This window comes from Lontra canadensis, unplaced genomic scaffold (assembly GCF_010015895.1).
Source record: "Lontra canadensis isolate GAN:19392208 unplaced genomic scaffold, GSC_riverotter_1.0 scaffold120, whole genome shotgun sequence".
Taxonomy (NCBI): Eukaryota; Metazoa; Chordata; class Mammalia; order Carnivora; family Mustelidae; genus Lontra; species Lontra canadensis.
Genome location: NW_022631114.1, coordinates 1,435,267 through 1,455,761, shown reverse-complemented (window position 1 = coordinate 1,455,761; position 20,495 = coordinate 1,435,267). Strand labels below are relative to the sequence as shown.

The window sequence follows — 20,495 nt, the reverse complement described above, 5'->3', positions numbered from 1 at the left end:
AGTCATCTGCCTCGTGTGCAAATATGAGAGTCAGTGCATGCACACGCAAATGCGACTACTTTCAGCGCCAAAATGATCATTCCCACTGAGACTATCATGACACATTGCCAATAAAAGTACTAGTGTAGGTTTTACCCCAAAGCCTGTGGACCTCACGATAACCTGCCATGAGAAAACTGTTCTCTCAAGTTCAAAGAAAAATAACACCAGCCTGTTTCCTAAACGCATAATGGGGACAGAGTCAACCTTTCCCCACTTTATAGGGACAAGGATATTTATAATAAAAAGCATTTTATGTTTAAAAGATCAAGAGTGCCCTTTTTTTGAGAGAGAGATTAGGTTTTTTTTTCTTTTCTTTTTTTTTTTAGAAAATCAGAAGCACTCTGAAGCTTAGGTATCGTTGAAATCCAGTTTTGTGTCTTTGCTACTCCTCCTTGGTCTTACCGACGTTCTGTGCCAGTTACCCTGCCATCATCTGTTCCCCTTGGTCTCTGGTTCACATGCTGTCACTTGGTTCTCTAGTTCTGAGGATGGCAAGAACACACCCACCTTTGGCCCTCCTGTTCTGAGGGCTGGCGTCTCCTGGACAATTTGCTTCCAGAATGTTCTGACATGTCATGGGGCTAGCTGAACCTTCACAAAGCACTTCAATCTAAAATAAACTCTTTTGTGTCTATGGGTAAGGGTAATTCTTTCTTTTACTTTTTCCCCCTCCCCCACCAAATCCAGTCCGTCACCATGTCCTGCTAAACTGCTCTCTTGCACCCATTCTCCACTGAGGTCAGATCTTTCATTTTTCTTACTTGGTAGACGGGAGGAACCGCCTACCTGCTCCTTCATTTCCCCTCGCTTTGTCTTCCAAACCACCGTGCACCCTGCTAGCTACATTCCAGCCATCAACCGTAAGCTCCAGTTTGATTCTACTGCAAAACCTTACACCGCTTTCTTGTTCAACAAACACTCGCAGATGTACCATGATCAAGTAGCAGGGATTATGAGAAAATAAACAGGATCTCTGCCCTTATGTTATTTATAATCTTAAGCAGAGAAAATATTGACTCAGCAAAGATTTCCTAAGTAGCCGTTCTGGGCGGGGCAGTGTGCCAGCCTGCGGTGGGGTGCTGCCGTGATGGAGGTTTCTGGCCCCTGCCCCAAGAGCTAACGTTGTCCTGGGGGCAGGGGAATGAGACCAAAACAAATAATTAAATACTCATTTACTCGCTAAGATTATTAACTACGATGAGAGAAGGGTCATATGACAGTGATTAGCTGAAAGGTGTCACCTTTTAGCTGAAAGAAGTCATCCTAATGAGGTAACATTTAAAATGAGACTTGAGGGGCGCCTGGGTGGCTCAGTGGGTTAAGCCTCTGCCTTCAGCTCAGGTCATGATCTCGGGGTCCTGGGATCGAGCCCCGTGTCGGGCTCTCTGCTCAGCGGGGAGCCTGCTTCCCCCTCTCTCTCTCTGCCAGCCTCTGCCTGCTTGTGATCTCGCTCTCTGTCAAATAAATAAATAAAATCTAAAAATAAGAAAAATAAAATGAAACTTGAAGTTAGGAATTGACTGAGTACAGAGGAGGAGGAAGAGATCAGGCAGCGAGCACAGGCAGAGAAGGCTTGGTTCCTCCCAGGAACTGAGAAAGACCGCTGCGGTTTGTCCGGGGGTCAGCCAGACCAGCCCCCCACCCATTCTGTGCAGCCCACAAAACGGTTCAATGGTTTATGCACTTTTAAACACTCGAAAAGAAGACCAATAATATGTCATGGCACGTGAACACTTTATGAAATTTAAATTGCCATTTCCATAAATAAAGTTGTATTGGAACACACGTACGTATCGTGTACGACCAATTGCTCACGGGATCGGCAGATTTGAGTACCTGTAACAGAGGCCATGTGGCCCACGGTGTTTAAAACATTTCCTCTGTGGCACTTTACAGTAAAGTTTGCCAACCCCCCAGTTCAGACCACAGCAAGTGACGGGAGAACAGGGCAGCAGGAGGCGGGAGGCACGAAGAACCCAGACTCAGACTTGAGGGCCTACCCAGCATGTGACAACTTTGATCTCTGTCACTTAAGTAATGCAGAACCTTTGAAGACTTGTCAGCAGGGGGATGCTGTGGGCTGGCATACATTTTTAAAATGCATCTGGCTGCCGTGAGCTAGACCCGAGGGACCCAGGGCAGACACAGGAAGCTGGGAAGGGAGCTGCGGCAGCTCCTCCAGCGTGGGATGGCAGCGGCAGTGGCATGCAGAGAACAGAAAGAGTCACCGACATGTGTCACGGCAGCTTCTGTCCGAGCCCCGAGCCGAGTGTTCTCTATACTTTCTAGTTAATTGTTCAGCGCTGTCCTGCAGAGTAGAAATTGTGATTTACTTTCCATTTTTGTACGTGGCGACAACTGCGATGCCTCCTGAAAATTCATGTGGCTGCCAAGCGCGAGGCTGGGATTGACATGCGGAGTCTGCTGCTTCCAGAAGCTGGCGTACAAGCTTCTCAACTAGAGCTCTCTGGTGAATCTGGAGCACGGGACTGACACGATATGTTGTGTGCGCTCGGATGCGGAGGGTCAGGGAGAAGAAGACAATGTTCCACATTTCCGGATGCGCAGCAGGGACGACCGGAGACATTTCTGACTGCCGGGTTCCAGCTCTTCCTCATGTTAAACACTAGGTGGTTCTTTCAAGTCCTTTAAAGTGTAAAGTACAGTCTTCAAAAAGGAAAATCATAGCTCTCTTGCAAATATGAGATGAACGCATGTCAAAGATTTTTATCCAACTTGCCAATAATTAGGACAACCAGTTAAAATTGGTTTCAGTGGGAGTTTGAGGAGCTACATATCTATGGGCAGTTGAATAAGGAAACGTTAGGGTTAGATTTCTAGGTTAAATATAAACAGGGTTAATGTCCAGTGTGGCCACAAGCCATAACCTTTGGGATTGTCTTTCACACCAGACGGAAATTGTTTGCATCACCACCAGACAGAACCTACCAGTTAACCTCTGCCCCCACCGAGCTGTAAAAACAGCCACTAGAAAATCCAAAGGTTCAGCCCTGCAGTGCACTGGAGTAATTTCTTTTACCTGCGCCTGAGGTTTTGATGACTTTCCAACAGCTGACAGAGTACTCCCAGACACTCTCCTCTTCCACTCTGGTGACACTACCTCTAATTCCTAGTCGTTGGCTGCAGTTTCATGACAGCTGTCCGTGTGACCGTTAGGTCCTAGGACTGCGGAATGCTTTTAACCGGGGCAAGGTTGGGGGAGTTTTCCTTGACCTTCTTAGGGTCCCCGTTGGGGTCTGAAAGTCAAACTGTCAAAGGTGGATTAATGGGGGGGGAGCATAAAAAATTATTTAACATAAATTTGATTTGACAGGGGAGACTTCATAAGGAAATGAAGACCTAAAGAAACAGACCGGAGTGTTCTTCTACTGGGTTTGATGAAGAGTAGACGGTCGTGGAGAAATGTAATAGGTTAAGGGAAGGTTTTGGGGGGTAGCATGTTCCAGACCCCCTAGAGCCAGCATTTTCTGTTTTAATTACCACAGCAGAGATGTGATGTGTTGGTTGTTTCTGTCCAACAGTAGCAGAGATGAGCTCAGAGGGTTCCTTACCGGTTTGAGGTCCCTAGATGGTCTGCAGCAGAACCAGGACTCACTGAAATCCACAGTGTCTCCTCTTTCAAATTTGTTTTCCACTGTGTTAGACCACACCAAGGTCACGTTCCTTCCTAGAAGATGGTTAGGTTCTACAAGTACTCAGTAATGTCCCATTGGTCTGTGCCTGGGTGTCTGACTATACCTAACATATCCTAGACTCCTATTATTTTTTTGAAAGATTTTATTTATTCATGAGAGACAGAGGGAGGCAGAGGGAAGAGCAGACTCCCCGCTGAGCAGGGAGCCTGATGTGGGACTCGATCTCAGGACCCCAGGATCATGACCCAAGCTGAAGGCAGACACTCAACCGACTGAGCCACCCAGGCGCCATTGTAAACTCTGATTATTATTGACTCTAGAGCCCTGAATGGAAGATAAGAAGGAAACCAAGAAACAGACCCAGAGATACCTCCTTCTTACCCTCTGGCAGATTTTGCTCTTAGTGTTTTGTACTGACAAAGTACCTGTGAATAGAGCCTAAAACCATGAACTCTCAATTCTCACTTCTTTGCCTGTCCAACAGACTTCCAGCATAAAATCACCGTCCAGGCCTCTCCCAACTTGGACAAACGAAAGAGTGTGAACAGCAACGGCTCCAGCCCACCCAGCAGCCCCACAGTGATCCCTCGGCTCCGAGCGATACAGCGTAAGCCTTCCCCCGGGGCATGGGGGCTCCTCTGGGGCTTTCTGTCCTTCACTGACTTGGAGTCCATCAACCCAACGTGTACCATTGCTCACTGTCACTAACACGTGACTTTAATAGGTGTCCCAACTATTCAGAAAACAAAATTTGGTCTTACATTTCTTAGTCTAATTTTCTTCTTCTTTTTTTAACTGAGACATAATTGACATATAACATTATACTAACTCCAGGCATACAACATGATTATCTGATACTTGTGTATATAGTTGACCCAGAAACAACATGGGGGGTTAGGGATGCTCACCACCACTGCACCCACCACCATGCCATACAGCTGAAAGTCCACATACAACTTTTGACTGCCCAGAAATTTAAGTGCTAATAGCCTGGTGTTGACTAGAAGTCGTACTGATTCGCAAGAAACAGTCAATGAGCACAGATTTTGCATGTTATACGTATTATATACCATATTCTCATAATAAAGTAAGCCAGAGAAAAGAAAATATTAAGAAAATCTTAAGAGAAAATACATTTACTAGACTATATTGTACTTACTGAAAAAAGTCCACATAAAAGTGGACCCACACAGTTCAAACCCATGTTGTTCGAGAGTCAAATGTATTGCAAAATGATCACCACAGTAAGTCTAGTTAACATCTGTCACCATGCATAGTTACAAAATCTATTTTTCTTACCATGAGAACCTTAAAGATTGACTCTCTTGGCAACTTTCAGATATGCAATACAGTGTTTCTAACTATAGTCACCACACTCTACATTCTGTCCCCATGACTTAGTTATTTTATACCCAGAAGTTTGTTCCTTTTGACCACCTTCACCCATTTCGTCTACCCTCTGCCTCTGGCGGCCACCAATTTATTCTTTGTACGTTTGAGGTCTTTTTTAAAAAATTTGATTCCACATATAAACAAGATTATATAATATTTGTCTGTCTGACTTACTTCCCTTCGCATGAGGTCCATCCATGTTGTTGCAAATGGCAAGATTTCATTGGTTTTTTTTTTCTGGCTGAATAATATTCCATTGTATAGATATACCACATTTTCTTTATCCATTCATCTGTTGATGGACACTAAGGTTGTTTTCATGTCTTGGCTAGTCTAAATAATGCTGCCCTCAGTTTGAGGGTGTGTATATATTTTCGACTTAGTATTTTTGTTTTCTTCAAGTACCCAGAAGTGGAATTGCTGGATCGTATGGTAGTTATATTTTTTTCCAGTTTTATTGAGGAATAATTAACATGCATCACTGTATACATTTAAGCGTGATCATTTGATTTATGTATACGGTGAATTGATTACCTCAATAGGTTCAGCTAACGTCCATCTTCTCATATAGATACGATAAAAAGAAAAGAAAGAAAAAAAAAGGTAAAATGTTTTTTCTCTTTGTGATGCAAACTATTTGGATTTACTCTCTTAACTTTTCTTTATATCATACAGCAGTGTTGGCCATAGTCATCCCACACATTATATTCCCAGTACTTATTTATCTTATAACTATAATTTATCTTATACCTTTTGACCACCTTCCTCCGATTCCCCCTTCCTCTACCTTACACCTCTGGTTTTAAGTCTGTTCTCTTTTTCTGTCAGTTTTCTTTTCTTTCTTTTTTTTTAGATTCCATGTGTAAGTGAGATCATATAGTATTTGTCTTTTTCTGTCTGATTTATTTCATTTAGACTAATGTCCTCTGGGTCCATCCATGTTGTTGGAAATGGCAAGCTCTCGTTCTTTCTAATGGTTGAGCAGCATTCCATTGTGTATATATACATTCATCCATTGATGGACACTTGGGTTGTTTCCATGTTTAGGCTATTGTTCATAAAGCTGCTATGAACATGGGGGTACGGATATCTTTTCAAGTTAGTATTTCCATTTCCTTTGGGTATATCCCTAGAAGTGGAGTTGCTAGATCATATTTTCTGTTTTTGAGGCTCCTCCATACTGTTCTCCATAGTGGCTGCACCAACTTGCTGTCATACCAGCAGTCCACAAGGGTTCCCTTTTCTCCACATCCCTGCCAGTATTTGTTATGTCATGTCTTCTTGAGGGTGGCCATTCTAAAAGGTGCAAGGTGATATCTCATTGTGGTTTTGATTTGCATTTTCCTAATTACTAGTGATGTTGAGCATCTCTCATGTGCCTGTTGGCCATTCATATGTCGTCTTTGGAGAAATGTCTGTTCAAGAACTTTGCCTATTTTTTAATCAGGTTACTTGATTTTTTTTGGCTATTGAGTTCTGTGTTTTTTTATATATTGGTTATTAGCCCCTTACCAGGTATATAGTTCACAAATATTTTTTCCCATTCCATAGGTCTTTCCACTTCGTTGATGGTTTCTTTTGCCGTATAGACACTTTTTAGTTTGATGTAGTCCACTTATTTTTTATTTTGTTGCTTGTGCTTTTGGTGTGATAACCAAAAAAATCATTGGCCAAGACCCATGTCAAAAATATTTATTCTTATATTCTAGGAGTTTCATGGTTTAAGGTCTTACATTTAAGTCTTTAATCTATTTTGAATCAATTTTTATGAGTGGTTATAATATATGGGCTTGAATTTCATTCTTTTACATGTGAATATTAAAGAGTCTTTTCTCCATTGCGTATTCTTGGCACCCTTGTCAAATATTAGTTGAGCATAAACGGTGGAGTTTACTTCTGGGCTCTCTGTTCTATTCTGTTGGTCTATTTGTCTGTTTTTATGCCAGTACCATACTGTTTGGATTACTTACAGCACTGCTGAAAATCAGGGAGTAGGATATCTCTTGCTTTGTTTTTTCTCAATATTTCTTTGGCTATTTGTGGTCTTTTGGGATTCCATATAAATTTTAGGAAGGGATTTTCTACTCCTGTAAAAAGGGCCATTGGAATCTTGATAGGATTGCATTGAATCTATAGGTAGCTTTGGGTAGTATTGACATTTTAGCATTTTCTTCCAATCCATGAACACAGGATACATTTCCATTTATTTGTGTCTTCTCTGATTTCTTTCATCACTATCTTACAGTTTTCAGAACAGAGATCTTTCATTTCTCTGTTGAATAGGAGTGGTGAGTGTGGGCACTCTTGTTCCTGATCTTAGAGGAAAAGTTTCAACTTTTCACCATATAGATGATGTTAGCTGTGGGCTCATCATCCATGGTCTTTATTTTGTTGAGAGATATTCCTTCTGTGCCTAATTTGTCAAGGGTTTTTAACATGAATGGATATTGAATTCTGTCAAGTGTGTGTGTGTGTGTGTGTATCTATTGAGATGACCATATGATTCTTTTCTTTCATTCTATTAATGTGATGTATCACATTGATTGATTTGTATATGTTGAACCATCCTTGCATCCCAGGGATAAATCCCACTTGATCATAGTGAATGATCCTTTTAATGTGCTGCTGAATTTTGCTTGCTAGTGTTTTATTCAGAATTTTTACATCTATGCTCATTAGGGATATTGGCCCATAGTTTTCTTTTCTAGTAATGTCCTTTTCTGGTTTTGGTAACAGGGTAATGATTGCTTTATAGAATGAGTTTGGGAGTGATCCCCCATATTCCCCCTGGTGCAGGATCAGAGTACGGCTCCTGCAAAAGTGACCCACGATGATGGGGGTGTACTCTTCCCCCTGGTTTCTCTTTGTCCACTGGAAGAACTGGAGGGTCAGGGGAGACCTGTCTTTGTGGTGCTGCACTGGGCCGGGGAGGGGGGCAGTGCACTCCATGTGTAGCTGCTTCCCTTAGCCTTATGATGTGGTTTGTCCTGGTCTCTGGGGTGTAAGGGGAGTGCTGTAGCCTCGCCCCTGTGTTCTAGGATCCTCTCAGTGGTATCTTATTCTCAAATAGTTGTTTGATGTTCTTGTGAGGAGGAACAAAGTCAGTATACCCTATGTAACCATCTTGGTCACAATTTGGTAGTTCTTTTTTAATTTTTTGAGACACCCCCATATCATTTTCCACAGTGGCTGCAGGAGTTGACATTCCCACCAACAGTTCACAAGGGTCCCTTTTCTCCACACCCTCACTAACACTATTTCTTGTCTTTTTGATACTAGCCAGTCTAACAGGTGTGAGGTGATACCTCACTGTGGTTTTGACTTGCATTTTTGTGATGATGAGTGATGTTGAGCATTTTTTCCTGTGTCTATTGACCATCTGGATGTCTTCTTCGGAAAAATTCAGCTCTTCTGCCCATTTTTAGTTGGATTATTGGCTTTTTGTTAGTGAGGTGTATGAGTTATTTATACATCTTGGATATTAACCCCTTTCAGATATGTGATTTGCAAATATTTTCTTCCACTCCGTAGACTGCCTTTTCATTTTATTGATAGATTCCTTTGCTGTGCAGACTTATTTTCACAATAATGGTTTTTAGATTCTATGCAATTGGTGATCTGCCCAGGCCACAGAGTAGAACAGGGAGTACCATATCTTGAGACACTTTGATAAACACTTGTATGCAAAATTAGCATAACCTAATTATATCAGTAGCATATTTATGGATATTTTGAAAAATGAAATCAGGAATTCAAGATTTTTCCATTTCTTTCCTTGTTTGGAAAAAAAAAATTGCTCTTTGAGCTCTATGTTTCATTTGGTCTATGCTGGGCAACATAATACTTTAAAATACTATGTAGTATTTTGATTTTAGAGAGAGTGTTCAGACTGGTGGGGGAAAAAAAGGCATGTAGCTAATTTGCCTGGCACCAATGTGAGAGTTTTCAGTTAGACCTTAAATCAACGTTTAGTGGAATTAAATAAAACTATTGACTTTTATCAAAAGTGAGTCCAAAAAGTAGGCAAAGCAAAACAAGAGTGTGTTTTATATGTATATGTAAGTAATGTGGTGATCGTCCCATGTTACCGTATTAAATAATTGACTTGCTGCTTCTCCTTTCTTCACCAAACTTAATGTTTTGCTACTCACTATACTTATTTGGGAAAAAAAAAAAAAAATCCAAAACAGTATTTTCCCTGATCAGGCCTACAATCAATTTCTTTTTTTGTTGTTTGGTTTTTGCTTTGTTTGTTTGTTTGTTTGTTTTGTAATGAAAACATTGGCACCGGCAGAGAGATTTTTTTTTTTGAAGCTCCCAGGATCCCAGTATATTAGTCTCCTCATAGTTAAAGAGACGTGATCTGAATAAATGTTTAATAACCTGAATCAGTTTAAGGGACTGTCGTTTTATCATAAGTAACATGTCTTTCTGAGGTAGCATTTCTAACAAAGCCATACTCGGCCTTTCCTTAGACTGAGTAGGAGCTTAATGAAAGGACAAAAAGGATGGCAGGTCTTACCTCATAGCCTGTAGAACAGACAAGGGAATGGGAAGTCATGATCCCTCTGTCTTTACGCCGCTGTTTCTCTCTTCTCTTCCATGTTTTCATATTCCTTTTTTTTTTTTTTTCCAAACTTGACTTTTTCAGAGCAATTTTAGGTTCATGGCAAAACCGAGAGGAAGGTGCAGATATTTCCCCGGTGCCCCCTCCCACACCCAGGCCCCCTCTATGACTGCAGTGGATGCTTTGTCATGATCAGGGAACGTCCTTGTCACCCCAAATCCGTCGTGTGCCCTGGAGTTCCCTCTCGGTGCTGCGCATCCTGGGCTTGGACAAACGCACGACGACATGTGTGCACCACTCTGGTATCACAGGGAGTGTTTTCACGGCCCTAAAAATCTTCTGTTCTCTGCCGATTCACCCCTCCGCCCTCCGTGCCTGGTGGCCTCGGATCCTTCCCCTCGCTGCAGTTTTGCCTTTTTCAGTCCTTCGGCAGGAAGCCTTTCCAGACTGGCTCCTCTCACTCAGCAGCGTGCATGGACGTGTCTTCCACGCCTTTTCGTGGCCCGTAGCTCTTTTCTGTCGGGCGCTGTTCAGGGAGTGGCGTGCCGCTGTGTGGGCAGAGCTCAGCTCATTGTCACCCGCTCACCTGCAGAAAACCATCTTCGTCGTTTCCAGCTTTTAACTCTGACAGTTACGAATAAAGGTGCCGGAAAGTCACGCACGGGTTTTGCGTGGATGTAGTTGTTCAACTCCTGTGGGTGAGTACCATGGAGTGTGATCGCTGGTTCGTGCAGTGAGCGTGTCTGGCTCTAGCAGACACACCAAACTGCCTCCCGGAGTGGCTGTGCTGTTGCCCAGTCCCACCACAACAGAGAGTCCCCGTCTCCACGCTGCTGCGCCGTGGCTACAACCTCGCGGAAGTGGGGAAGTCATACCTGGATAAGCCCGGTGAGACCCAAGACTTGTACTACTCAAACTGAATACTTCAGGGATGTCACGTAGGTTCTCACCTGGTGGGGCTGCCTCAAAGCCAGCTCGGGGAACATCCCCACTTTCCCCGAACAACAGGGCGCTCAGCATTGGTTCTCGAAAGTGACAGATGAAAGCGTCTGGAGGCAGATCTGCCAAACAGGCCCAGCTCTGTGCGCACAACTGTTTGTTCCCATTCTATGTCCCGAACCATCATCCTCTTGTTTGTGACCCCAGGTGTTCCCAGCAGCCCCTCTTATCTACGTGTCTGTCCCCTCTGGTCCCTAGCGGGCATGGATATCCTGCTTCGAGGCTTCAGGAGAGCATGACCGTTGAGGGCGTAGACTGGAGCCGCGCTGCCTGGGACAAATCCCAGCTCTGGCCCCACTACCCTACGATTTCAGACTTTCTTAAGCTCGTCCTGCTTCAGATTCTATTTCTGTGAACCGGGGACACAGTAGTTGACCAGGGTCAGGCGTATACATGTGGTAAGAGCCCCATGTGCGCCGGTAGTTGTTTTGATCATCATGTTAACCATCGCTCTTCCCGTGAACTTGGTACGGCCTGCGGCTCTCCCGCGGCCCGCCTTCGTCACGTGAGCGAGCCTTCATCCTGAGGATTTTGCCTCTCGGGTGGATCAGTAGACGCGTCTGATTCGGAGGAACGGGCTTCCTGCCGCTGCGGGTGGTAGCTGGGTCTGCACATTTCCCCCCGATCTAAGACAGGGCAATGTGCGTAAACTTAGAAAAATTTATTATGAAAGCATTGTGAGAAGAAAAGAAAAGAAAAACGCCTCCCAAACCTCTGAAACTAAAGGAGGCAATAATTATATGTACTGAGAGACGTGAGCATCGTTTCAGTGAGATTGAACAAAAGCGATTACCCCCAATTTGTTTAAAGACTCCCGGAGTAAATACCAAAATCAAAATACAATATAAGCTTGACTTTAGGTAAAAATATGAGTATGTCACCATCATGGAAAGAAGCACAGTCTGCCAAAAACATCTGATATTGGCACAAAATATTTTCTTCCTAGTTTTTCTTACTCTGTGTCCTTTGGCTTTCTCTAACGGTTGGTATGACTACGTGACACCATATGCAGGGTGTCCTTCTCTTTGGGAATAAGAAAAAAATTATACTCCTCTTCTGAGAATTCCGGTTTCAGGGTGTGTCTCAGAGCAAGAGTAAAACACACCTTTCCCGCGTTGTCAGATAGAATCCAAGGGCGGAGGAGCCCACCAGGTAGCGTGGTGCCCTTCCAGGAGCCTGCCGCTGTTTACGGCTGTGGCATGCTTCTCAGTAACCGAGTGTCATAATCTAGAGTAGAGGTAGAGCTCGTGTTTTTCCAAGGAGAGGATTGATACAACCTGAAGATGTCAGCAACCCTCCCTCCTCCGACCCAGCCCTACTTACCAATTCTCATACCGGACAAAAACCAAGAAATTTTGCTAGCTCAGCGTCGAGATGCCTAGTCTGTGATGCTTCGGTGAAGGCAGAAGGAGCAACCTCGCCACCTAGAACGCGTGCCCTGCCCCGCTCCGTTCTGAGCGGTTTCCATCTGTCCATTCGTGTAATTCTCAAAACGACCTCATGAGGTAGCTACTTCCGTGATCCTGCAACAAGGCAGAGAGGTTGTGCAGTTTGACCCAGCTCAGCAGCTCTGCAGTCAAAGAGTCTCCAAGAGCGTGGACTCCTCCATGCCCTTCCCAGCCTCCTAGGACAGTAAATGTTTAGTAAAGGGCCCAACAGAAAGCTCTAGGGTCGTCGCTGTCCCAGGGGCCGCAGGCAGGTGGCTTGTGCCGGTGTGAGCGGGTCGGGTTTGGCGGTGCCACAGCCCTGCAGAGCCGGTCTCCTCCAGCCCGGGGCCCCCACACACCTGCAGACTGCCCGCCAGTCCCCTCTGACTCTGCGCTGACGCCGTAGTAAGTGCAAACGACTTAGGATTGTCGCACACACACGCACACATACACATGCAGACACACAGACACCTCCCTGCACAGGGACACGTCTATTTTCAAGTGTGGAAATACTGAAACACACAAATCAAGCATCACCCACAATGCAGGCAATTCTTAAAAAACTGATTATAAAGAAGTGAAATTTCCGTCTTTCCGTAAGCAGACGTCTCCCTCGAAGGTCAACACTTGAATAAGAGCTTGATGCCTGTGTTTATACACACACGTGCATAAACACGTACATTTCCTAAAATGGGTCTGTGCAATCTGTGACGTAGACACTTGACATTCTCCATATCTGAGCCTCATTCCCTGTGGCCATGGAATGCTCCCCTCTGTAGATGTGTCATGATGTTTTGCACTGGGCTTTGGGCCGTCTACTCCCGGGACTGGTTGTCAAAGTCTATGGCAACAGGAGCCACTGTCCCCAGGGATGCCTGAATCCCTTGCAGGCACCAAGGGCAAGCACACTTCGAGGCTAGAAGGATAGCGTGGGGTGTGTCAGCAAAACACGGACACAGTGGGGCACCTGGGTGGCTCAGTGGGTTAAAGCCTCTGCCTTTGGCTCAGGTCATGATCCCAGGGTCCTGGGATCGAGCCCCACATCAGGCTCTCTGCTCAGTGGGGAGCCTGCTTCTTCCTCTCTCTCTGCCTGCCTCTCTGCCTACTTGTGATCTCTGTCTGTCAAATAAATAAAATCTTTAAAAAAAAAAAAAAACACAGACACTAAATGTGGATGCGGACCTCCCTGTGAGGCCGGGAGAAAAAGCAAGGGGGTGGGGGGCGGGCAGGGCAACCATTCAACAGCTGGAGGTTTGAAAAAGCTACTGTAGCGATGGCTGCGGGAAACTCGTGATAACTAATAAAAACTTGGATTAAACCGCAACCTAGAAACTGGCTTTTGTTCCTTAGGCTCAGTTTGTCTTTTCTTTTAACTCATTCCACTTTTTGGCTACTTTAATGATGAGAGGAAGCCACTTGCCATTGGTAGGACGGGAGAAGTCCCTTCTGCACCTTCCCATTTCTTCTCTTTTGGCGTTCCTCGAGTGAGGGAGCTGTACCACTGGTTGGATCGGTCTGACTTCAGGTTTTTTTGGTAATCGTTTAATGCGTGATGCTCTCCCCCTAGTGACTTCAGACGAAAGCAATAAAACCTGGGGAAGGAACACGGTCAGCCGACAAGAAGAATTTGAGGATGTGAAAAAGAACTTCAGGAAAAAAGGTTGTACCTGGGGACCCAACTCAATTCAAATGAAAGAAAGAAGTGATAGCAAAGAAAGGTAAGTGTGTGACACCCAGTGGCCCGTCAGCGTGGACCATGACAGGTAGCGGGTGCCTTCTAGAATTCCGCATCGGCCAGACTTCACTTCTAGACTGCGACTGGGATAGTGCAGAGATACCCGAATGTTAATTTCATTTCTAGGACGAGTTTGTCCTACTAATTTATGTTACCACGTAGTGAGGCAGTTAAAACACTTTGATCTATTTCCTGCCTCGTTTCCACGTTCTGTTTGTGCTTTGTCAGCCCTTCAGAACGGTGCAAATGTGGTCCCTCTCTGACTCAAAAGTGTCGTCGGTATGTAGCTGTCAAAACCCAATCTGTGTGCCACGTGGTTCTATCGAAATAAACGTCTTTCTCTTTTAGAATAAGACCTCTCTCAGACGGCAACAGCCCTTGGTCAGCTCTCTTAATAAAGAATCCGAAAACCACGCCGTTGGCTTCATTATTTGTGGACCAGCCAGGTAAATCTGCTTCAGCAAATAGAATCTGTTCGAGTTCGACGTAGCATCTGAGTGTTGTAGACGCTTTGCTTTGAAAGTTTCATGTGGTCCTTCAAGTAGCACAGGGAAGGTTAGCAAGAAGTTCTCCTGCGTGTACCTTTACTTAGGCTCAAAACTTACTTGCTGTCCTGTCCTGACGGATAGTAATTAGGCTCCACATTACTCCTTGGGAATTTGTAACTCCTATTCTCTACCAGAAAAATTAGTCTCATAATTAATTCTGTAGAATTAATGTAGTATAGGAGATAGCAACTATGAAAATGTAGACATCCTGGAATTCTCCTGAGATTTAGGGGTGGGCTTCGGCTGCATTGCCACTGCTTAACAGGACAAAATCCTGTCAAGCAGGTTCTCTGTGGAAAACCACCACTTAGAGAGGATTACCTTAGAAACTCTTTAATTTGAGGAATCATAATTATTTTCAATACTTAGTATCCTGTTCAGTATTCAGATATTAAAAGGCTGAAGAGAGATGGTGTTGAAAAACCTCAAGGAGGGGCACCTGGGTGGCTCAGTGGGTTAAGCCTCTGCCTTCAGCTCAGGTCATGATCCCAGGGTACTGGGATTGAGCCCCACATCGGGCTCTCTGCTCAGCAGGGAGCCTGCTTCCTCCACCACCTCTCTGCCTGCCTCCCTGCCTCTCTGCCTACTTGTGATCTCTCTCTCAAATAAATAAATAAAATCTTAAAAAAAAAAAAAAGAAAAAGTAAAACCTCAAGGATTGTCATCACCAGAGAAAAGAAAATTGGTCTTTAAACTTGACTATTTAAGACCACTCTTGGACACGGTGGCCAGATTAAAGATGTTTTCGCAGAACATGGTGTCCACTTCTTGAATTCGTCATCAGGGCCGTGCTTAATTCAACAAGCATCCCCGTCAGTCACTACCCATGTTCACTTCTCTTTCGCATTGTCATGAGGACGTGCACAAGTACATGTGGGCACATGCAGGATGGGTGCTCAGGGCTTCCTGTTGTCGCGTTCACGATGACATTCTGACTCTTGCCTCGGAAGGTGAGAGGTTCCCCTCTTATTACATGTTGCAATTTATTGTCAAATATGGTTTGAAGACCAAGGAAGAACAGCTAATTGTAATAAAACTGTTCAACCTAGAGTATATTTTTCATTATTTGTAACTAAACAGGGAGATTAATCGGAGAAGTCCTCCCTCTTTTCCCCCTCAATTCTTTTATTTATTTATTTGTTTTAGAATGTTCTGACCCATTAGTAGGTCCTCCACAGGACAGTTGGAGGAAATACTAGGATATATTTGGCTCTGCTCAAGCTCCATTAAGTGAACTCCAGAAGTTCACTTGATGAGTTAATGAGAATGACACACTTGTGTGTCCCTCCTGTGTGGCCCCTCCCACCGCCTGTCTGTGTGGTCCTGTCCTCCTAAGCAGTTGTGTCTCAGCCCCAGGTCTCCTGAGAGCTTTTCCTGACCGTTCACTGAAGCAGCATCACACCCCATCCCTGTGTCTCATGACCCAGTCTTACTTACTCATAGCTCTTACCGGAAATCCTTACTTGCCTACATTGACGCCCTTATTGTGTGTGTTCTGTTTCACTCCCAAACTGGAATGTCAAGGGTTTTATCACTTTTGTTTACCACTCGCAGTGCTTGGAACACAGCGGACACTCACCACCTGTCCAGATGCCTACATGAATCCTCAAAGGACACATTTTGATGTTATGTAGATATTTACCTTGGTTTGAGGGCTACAGATGCTGGTCATCAGTAATCAAAAGGGAAGGTTACAATGGACCACCATAAGTTGATGCCCACTTCAGGGGCAAGAGTCTGCTTTACTGACCAGTAAAGGTACCCATGAACACACATTAGGAAAGGCTCAATGTACTTTTTTTTTTTTTAACAGAGAGAGATCACAATTAGAGAGAGAGAGGAGGAACAGGCTCCCTGCCTAACACAGAGCCTGATGTGGGACTCGATCCCAGGACCCTGAGATCATGACCTGAGCTAAAGGCAGAGGCTTAACCCACTGAGCCACCCAGGCAGCCCAGGCTCAATGTACTTTTAAGTCAATGAATTTCACTTGTCGATAGCATTCCCCCCACTCTTGTTTTTTAAATGATGAGTTGATAATTCGTTGCCCGTTACATGTGCTGGGCACATGTGTGATGCATATTCATTTCACCCAAATGCATTTCGTGCCTACATGATGAGAGTACTATGCAGGGGAGATCCTTCCAAATTTAAATACGCAAACAGGTGGTCAGAAGCCTACCGGCGTGCACATCTGGACTGTGATCTCAAAGTACAAACACCGAAAGATGCAAGGGTAGGAGAGCTTCGGAGGAAGCTGAGATTGCATGTGGGGGGATGGGCCGCCTTCGGCTCTGTTGGCATCAGGGAGTACTTTGACAGAGGGCTCTCTGGGGGAAAAGGGAGCTTGGGGTCAGTGTGAGAGCGTGGAAGGAGGCCAGGCAGAGGAAGGAGAGGGCACCCTGAAGGACAGGGATGATGGGAAAAGCACCTCCAGCTCGTTGGGGGCAAAGCTGGTGTCTTGGCTTATCTGGATTCTAGATCACACTCAGGTATTGTAAGACATAATACTGGGGAAGTCATGGGAGGCTCTGTTGTGATTGCTTGGAACATGGATTAAGCCATTTGTTGTTTTTGTTCACTCACTGCTGAGCACGTCTGTGATAACAATGACTGCTTGTTCTTTAGCTGATCTAATGTGTTACCCTTTGGGGCCTCTTTGGAGAATCATCTTCTAGTCCAGTGGCTCCCAAACTTGAGTAAAAGCTTATTAAAACACAGACCCCTGGGCTTCAGCGGTAGAATTTCTGACTCCATAGTCTGGAGTGGGTCAGGAATTCACATTTCTGCAAGTTTCCGGGGGATGCCGGAGCTCTGAGCCAGGAGGCACACTCTGAGAACCACTGATCTGGGGCCTGTTGGTTCTTGTACACGCAGGTGAGCTACAGATAACCGGGCCCGACACGCTGAGAGGAGGCAAAGGGCATGTGTTGTCTGACACGTTACAGGGCCTGCATGTGGGTGTGTGCGTTTCTGTAACTTGCTGACTTCTTCTGATAATAACTATATTGCCCGTGCCAGTGAGGAACCATTTTCTGGAGGACAGGGAACAGCGGATGATATGCTCGCTGCGTCCTCGGCAGGGGACCGTGAGTTCTGTGCCCCAGGCTCCCTTTCCTCAGGTCCTCCTGGACAAACGGTTTGCTGAACTGAAAAGGCCTCTGTGTGCTTTGACTTAGAGTGTTTATTAGATTTTAGCCTTATTTTATGGTACAGTTTGAATTATTTTTCCTTCAAATTGTACTTAACAGGTACAATTTATATCTTTGTTTAGGTGCTTCTGAAGAGCCAAAACTTTCCCCCGATGGACCAGAACACAGAAAACCAAAGCAAATAAAATCTCCTAGCCAAGCCTACGTTGATCTACCTCTTTGGAAAGATGGCCAGAGAGAGGATCCAGTAGAGCCTGGAAGCTGGGAGGAGGGCCCCTCTTCGAGCCCTGCTGCAAGCCCTCCTCAGGTGACCCCTACAAGTAGTCGGAGCAGGTCCCCCCAGAGGAAGAAGACGGAGTCTGCCCTGCACGGCTGCACCGTTCTGCTGGCATCAGTCGCTCTGGGGCTGGATATCAGAGAGCTTCATCAAGCACAGGCTGCCGGAGGACTGTTGCCCAAAGAAGAAAGGAAGAAACGTGAGGGGATCTTCCAGTGGGCTCCCAAGTCCCGAGGCGGGGCCAGTCCTTCCACAAGGCCACCGTCTACGGGCGAGAGGGCCAGCAGCCCACCCTTACTCCCTCCACCAGGTGCCATGAGCCTTCTGTCCGGGCCCTCTCTTTCCACCAAGTGCTTGCTGCAGACGGACAGCACAGAGCTGTCCGAGGGCAGCCCACACGTTGCTTCGGACCCCGAGATGCCCGCTCCAGGCTTTTGCGCAGCCATTGGAGGACGTAGTCACGAGCCGACCTCCACGCCAAGACTCGAGACTGATTGCAGTCGATGGAAAAACCCATCTCCTCCTTTCCTAGAGCGGACATGCGGGAATGTGCCTTATTCTGCTTCTTCGAAAGAACGAGCATCACATCACAGACGAACCCTGTCCGAGGGAAATGCTTGTCAGACCCCAAGTAGGTTGCGTTAGTTGGGTCAAAGTACAAATCCCCACCACAGAGATTAGAACGTAAAGTTGCGTGGTTACCTGCTTGTATCTTTCCAAGTGGTCACGTTGAACAAGCTTGTTTGCACAGTTAATATGGCTCCTTGAATTTTACCCTGCTTTTTTATTTGACTCTATTCTTTGAATTCTGAGAAAGGCATAATTGATCTCAGCAGTGCCAGTGTATGCTAGCAAACTGAAACAGAATGGGCAGGTGGGGAATAACTGCCCCCAAGCCCCTCACAGGAGAGAGGACAGGTCATTTGCCCACATCTGAACCACCGATTGGCGGGAGAGCTGGAGTTCAAACTGGCCGCCCAGCCTCCCCTGTGATAAGCTGTCCTCTGCTACCCCCAGCATCACTGCTCAGCTTACCGTCAGGCTAAATTTTAGCAGGGGGAAGAGCCAAACATGCTGTGTGGGGCCTCACTATTATTTCTTTTGTATATTAATTACAAATATATGTTATGAGTATTAAGCAAGGTCATGTGTACGAAAATGCCTTTTAGATTGTAGAGTTGTGCAGTATGGCCAGTTGTCCAGTGTGATTGAAACTGAAACTGTTCCCATTCTGTTGCTTTTCCTCTGCTCTTCCAAAACCCTGCCCAGAAGTGATTTTTTTTTTTCAGTTTATTGTCCATTGTCTTTAGATAAATGTATTCCTCTCTTGTAAGGCAGTAGCTATTAGTAACTGAGGACTGCACAGGAGAAATCCTAGGACAGCAATCCCATGAGAAACCATTTTTTTTTTCTCTTACTTAGAAGCCAGTGATTATGTGCTAGAGTGGTGCGGAGTCCAGACTTTGGGACAAGAAAGAGAAGGGGTGACATATAAAATCTAAAATCTAACTGCTTTCTTGCTGTCATCCATTTTTTTCAGATCATAATTTGAAAGTGAAGTTTCATCATGTTGCCCATCATTTAAAAAAAAAAACAAAAAACCTTTAAAACCTTTAGTGTAATCCATCGTGAAACTTTCCCTGTTTCTAAGACAGCCCTAGTGATCGTCGGCCTGAAGTGCTGTGGAGGTGATGAGCCACGTTCATGGTTGCAATTTTCCCCAGGCAGAAACACCCCTTCCAACCTTGGTTACTTCTTCATAGGCACACACACACAGTGTCCCAATAGTTTGGAAAGGTGTGTGCTGAGGGTGTTTTGTTGAAGCTCCCTTGAAGGTGACCCCGTAATTGACCGGTCCTCCTAGTTACGGGTCTGCATGTCAGCTGGCTTGGAAGTCTCGATCTAACCACGCACGGTCTTTGCTTTCTCCAGCAGCTGCTGCGGGCGCAGCTCTAAGCTCAGATCCCGGAGCCTCGGACCTGCCCCTCGAGTGGACTCTGGGAACGCCTCGGTGCTCCCCGCCAAGGGAGGCCCCACCGGAAAAACAAAGAGCCGGTGTCCCGGTGCCCCCACCTCGCCTGCCAACCTTCAGGAGCCGCTCGGAGTCACAGCCCGCCAGGCAGGCACAGGTGCTCTCTGTCGGGCCGGGTCCGACTCCTCCCACCGCTTGTCCCCCCGGGGGGGCCGAGGACAGGACTACACCCCACGTGCCTTCCCTCCTGGATGCCGACTCCCAAGGCCAGAGCAGGGACGGCCCGGTGCCTTTGGGCAGGATGACGAGCAGAGCCAGCCGACCGTCCGTGCGGCAGCTGGAGAAGGAGTTTCTGTCTTAAGTGCCTTATGTTGTTCAAGCATTTCTATGTTTCATTTTGTTTTTAAGGTGAACAAATGAAAACACTTTGAACTGTTAAATGCTGCTGTGTTTTCGAAAGCTGTGGCCATGTTACTGAAGTAGTAATGGATGTCAACCTTCCTAAAAAAATGTATGTGATTGCTGTTAGCGGTCTGTCGTTTTTTGGCTACTGGAGTCTTATGTAGTAACTTGGAATGTGCAAAACAAGCGTAAATGAGTGTGAAACAAGAAACGTGCAGCAGCGTAAAGCTATGCTGGGTACAGTTACCTGAAGTGTAGTTGTAAAGTTCTGTTGGTTCTCACCAGCATCCCCCAAGACCCAAATCGGAATGAGGTGCGCCATGTTT

At 45.5% G+C, this 20,495-nt stretch overlaps 1 protein-coding gene across 1 annotated transcript in view; it reads left to right on the top strand.

Annotated features, from left to right (window-relative positions):
- Positions 1–20,134, top strand: part of MAP3K21 (mitogen-activated protein kinase kinase kinase 21) — a 53,380-nt gene extending 33,246 nt beyond the window's left edge. Inside the window, exons 6-10 of the mRNA XM_032841084.1 lie at positions 4,183–4,305; positions 13,651–13,801; positions 14,167–14,264; positions 17,641–18,426; positions 19,731–20,134. Coding sequence (XP_032696975.1) covers positions 4,183–4,305; positions 13,651–13,801; positions 14,167–14,264; positions 17,641–18,426; positions 19,731–20,128 — 1,556 coding nt within the window. The 3' untranslated portion in view covers positions 20,129–20,134. The remainder of the gene's footprint in view (positions 1–4,182; positions 4,306–13,650; positions 13,802–14,166; positions 14,265–17,640; positions 18,427–19,730) is intronic.
- Positions 20,135–20,495: the final 361 nt, after the last annotated feature.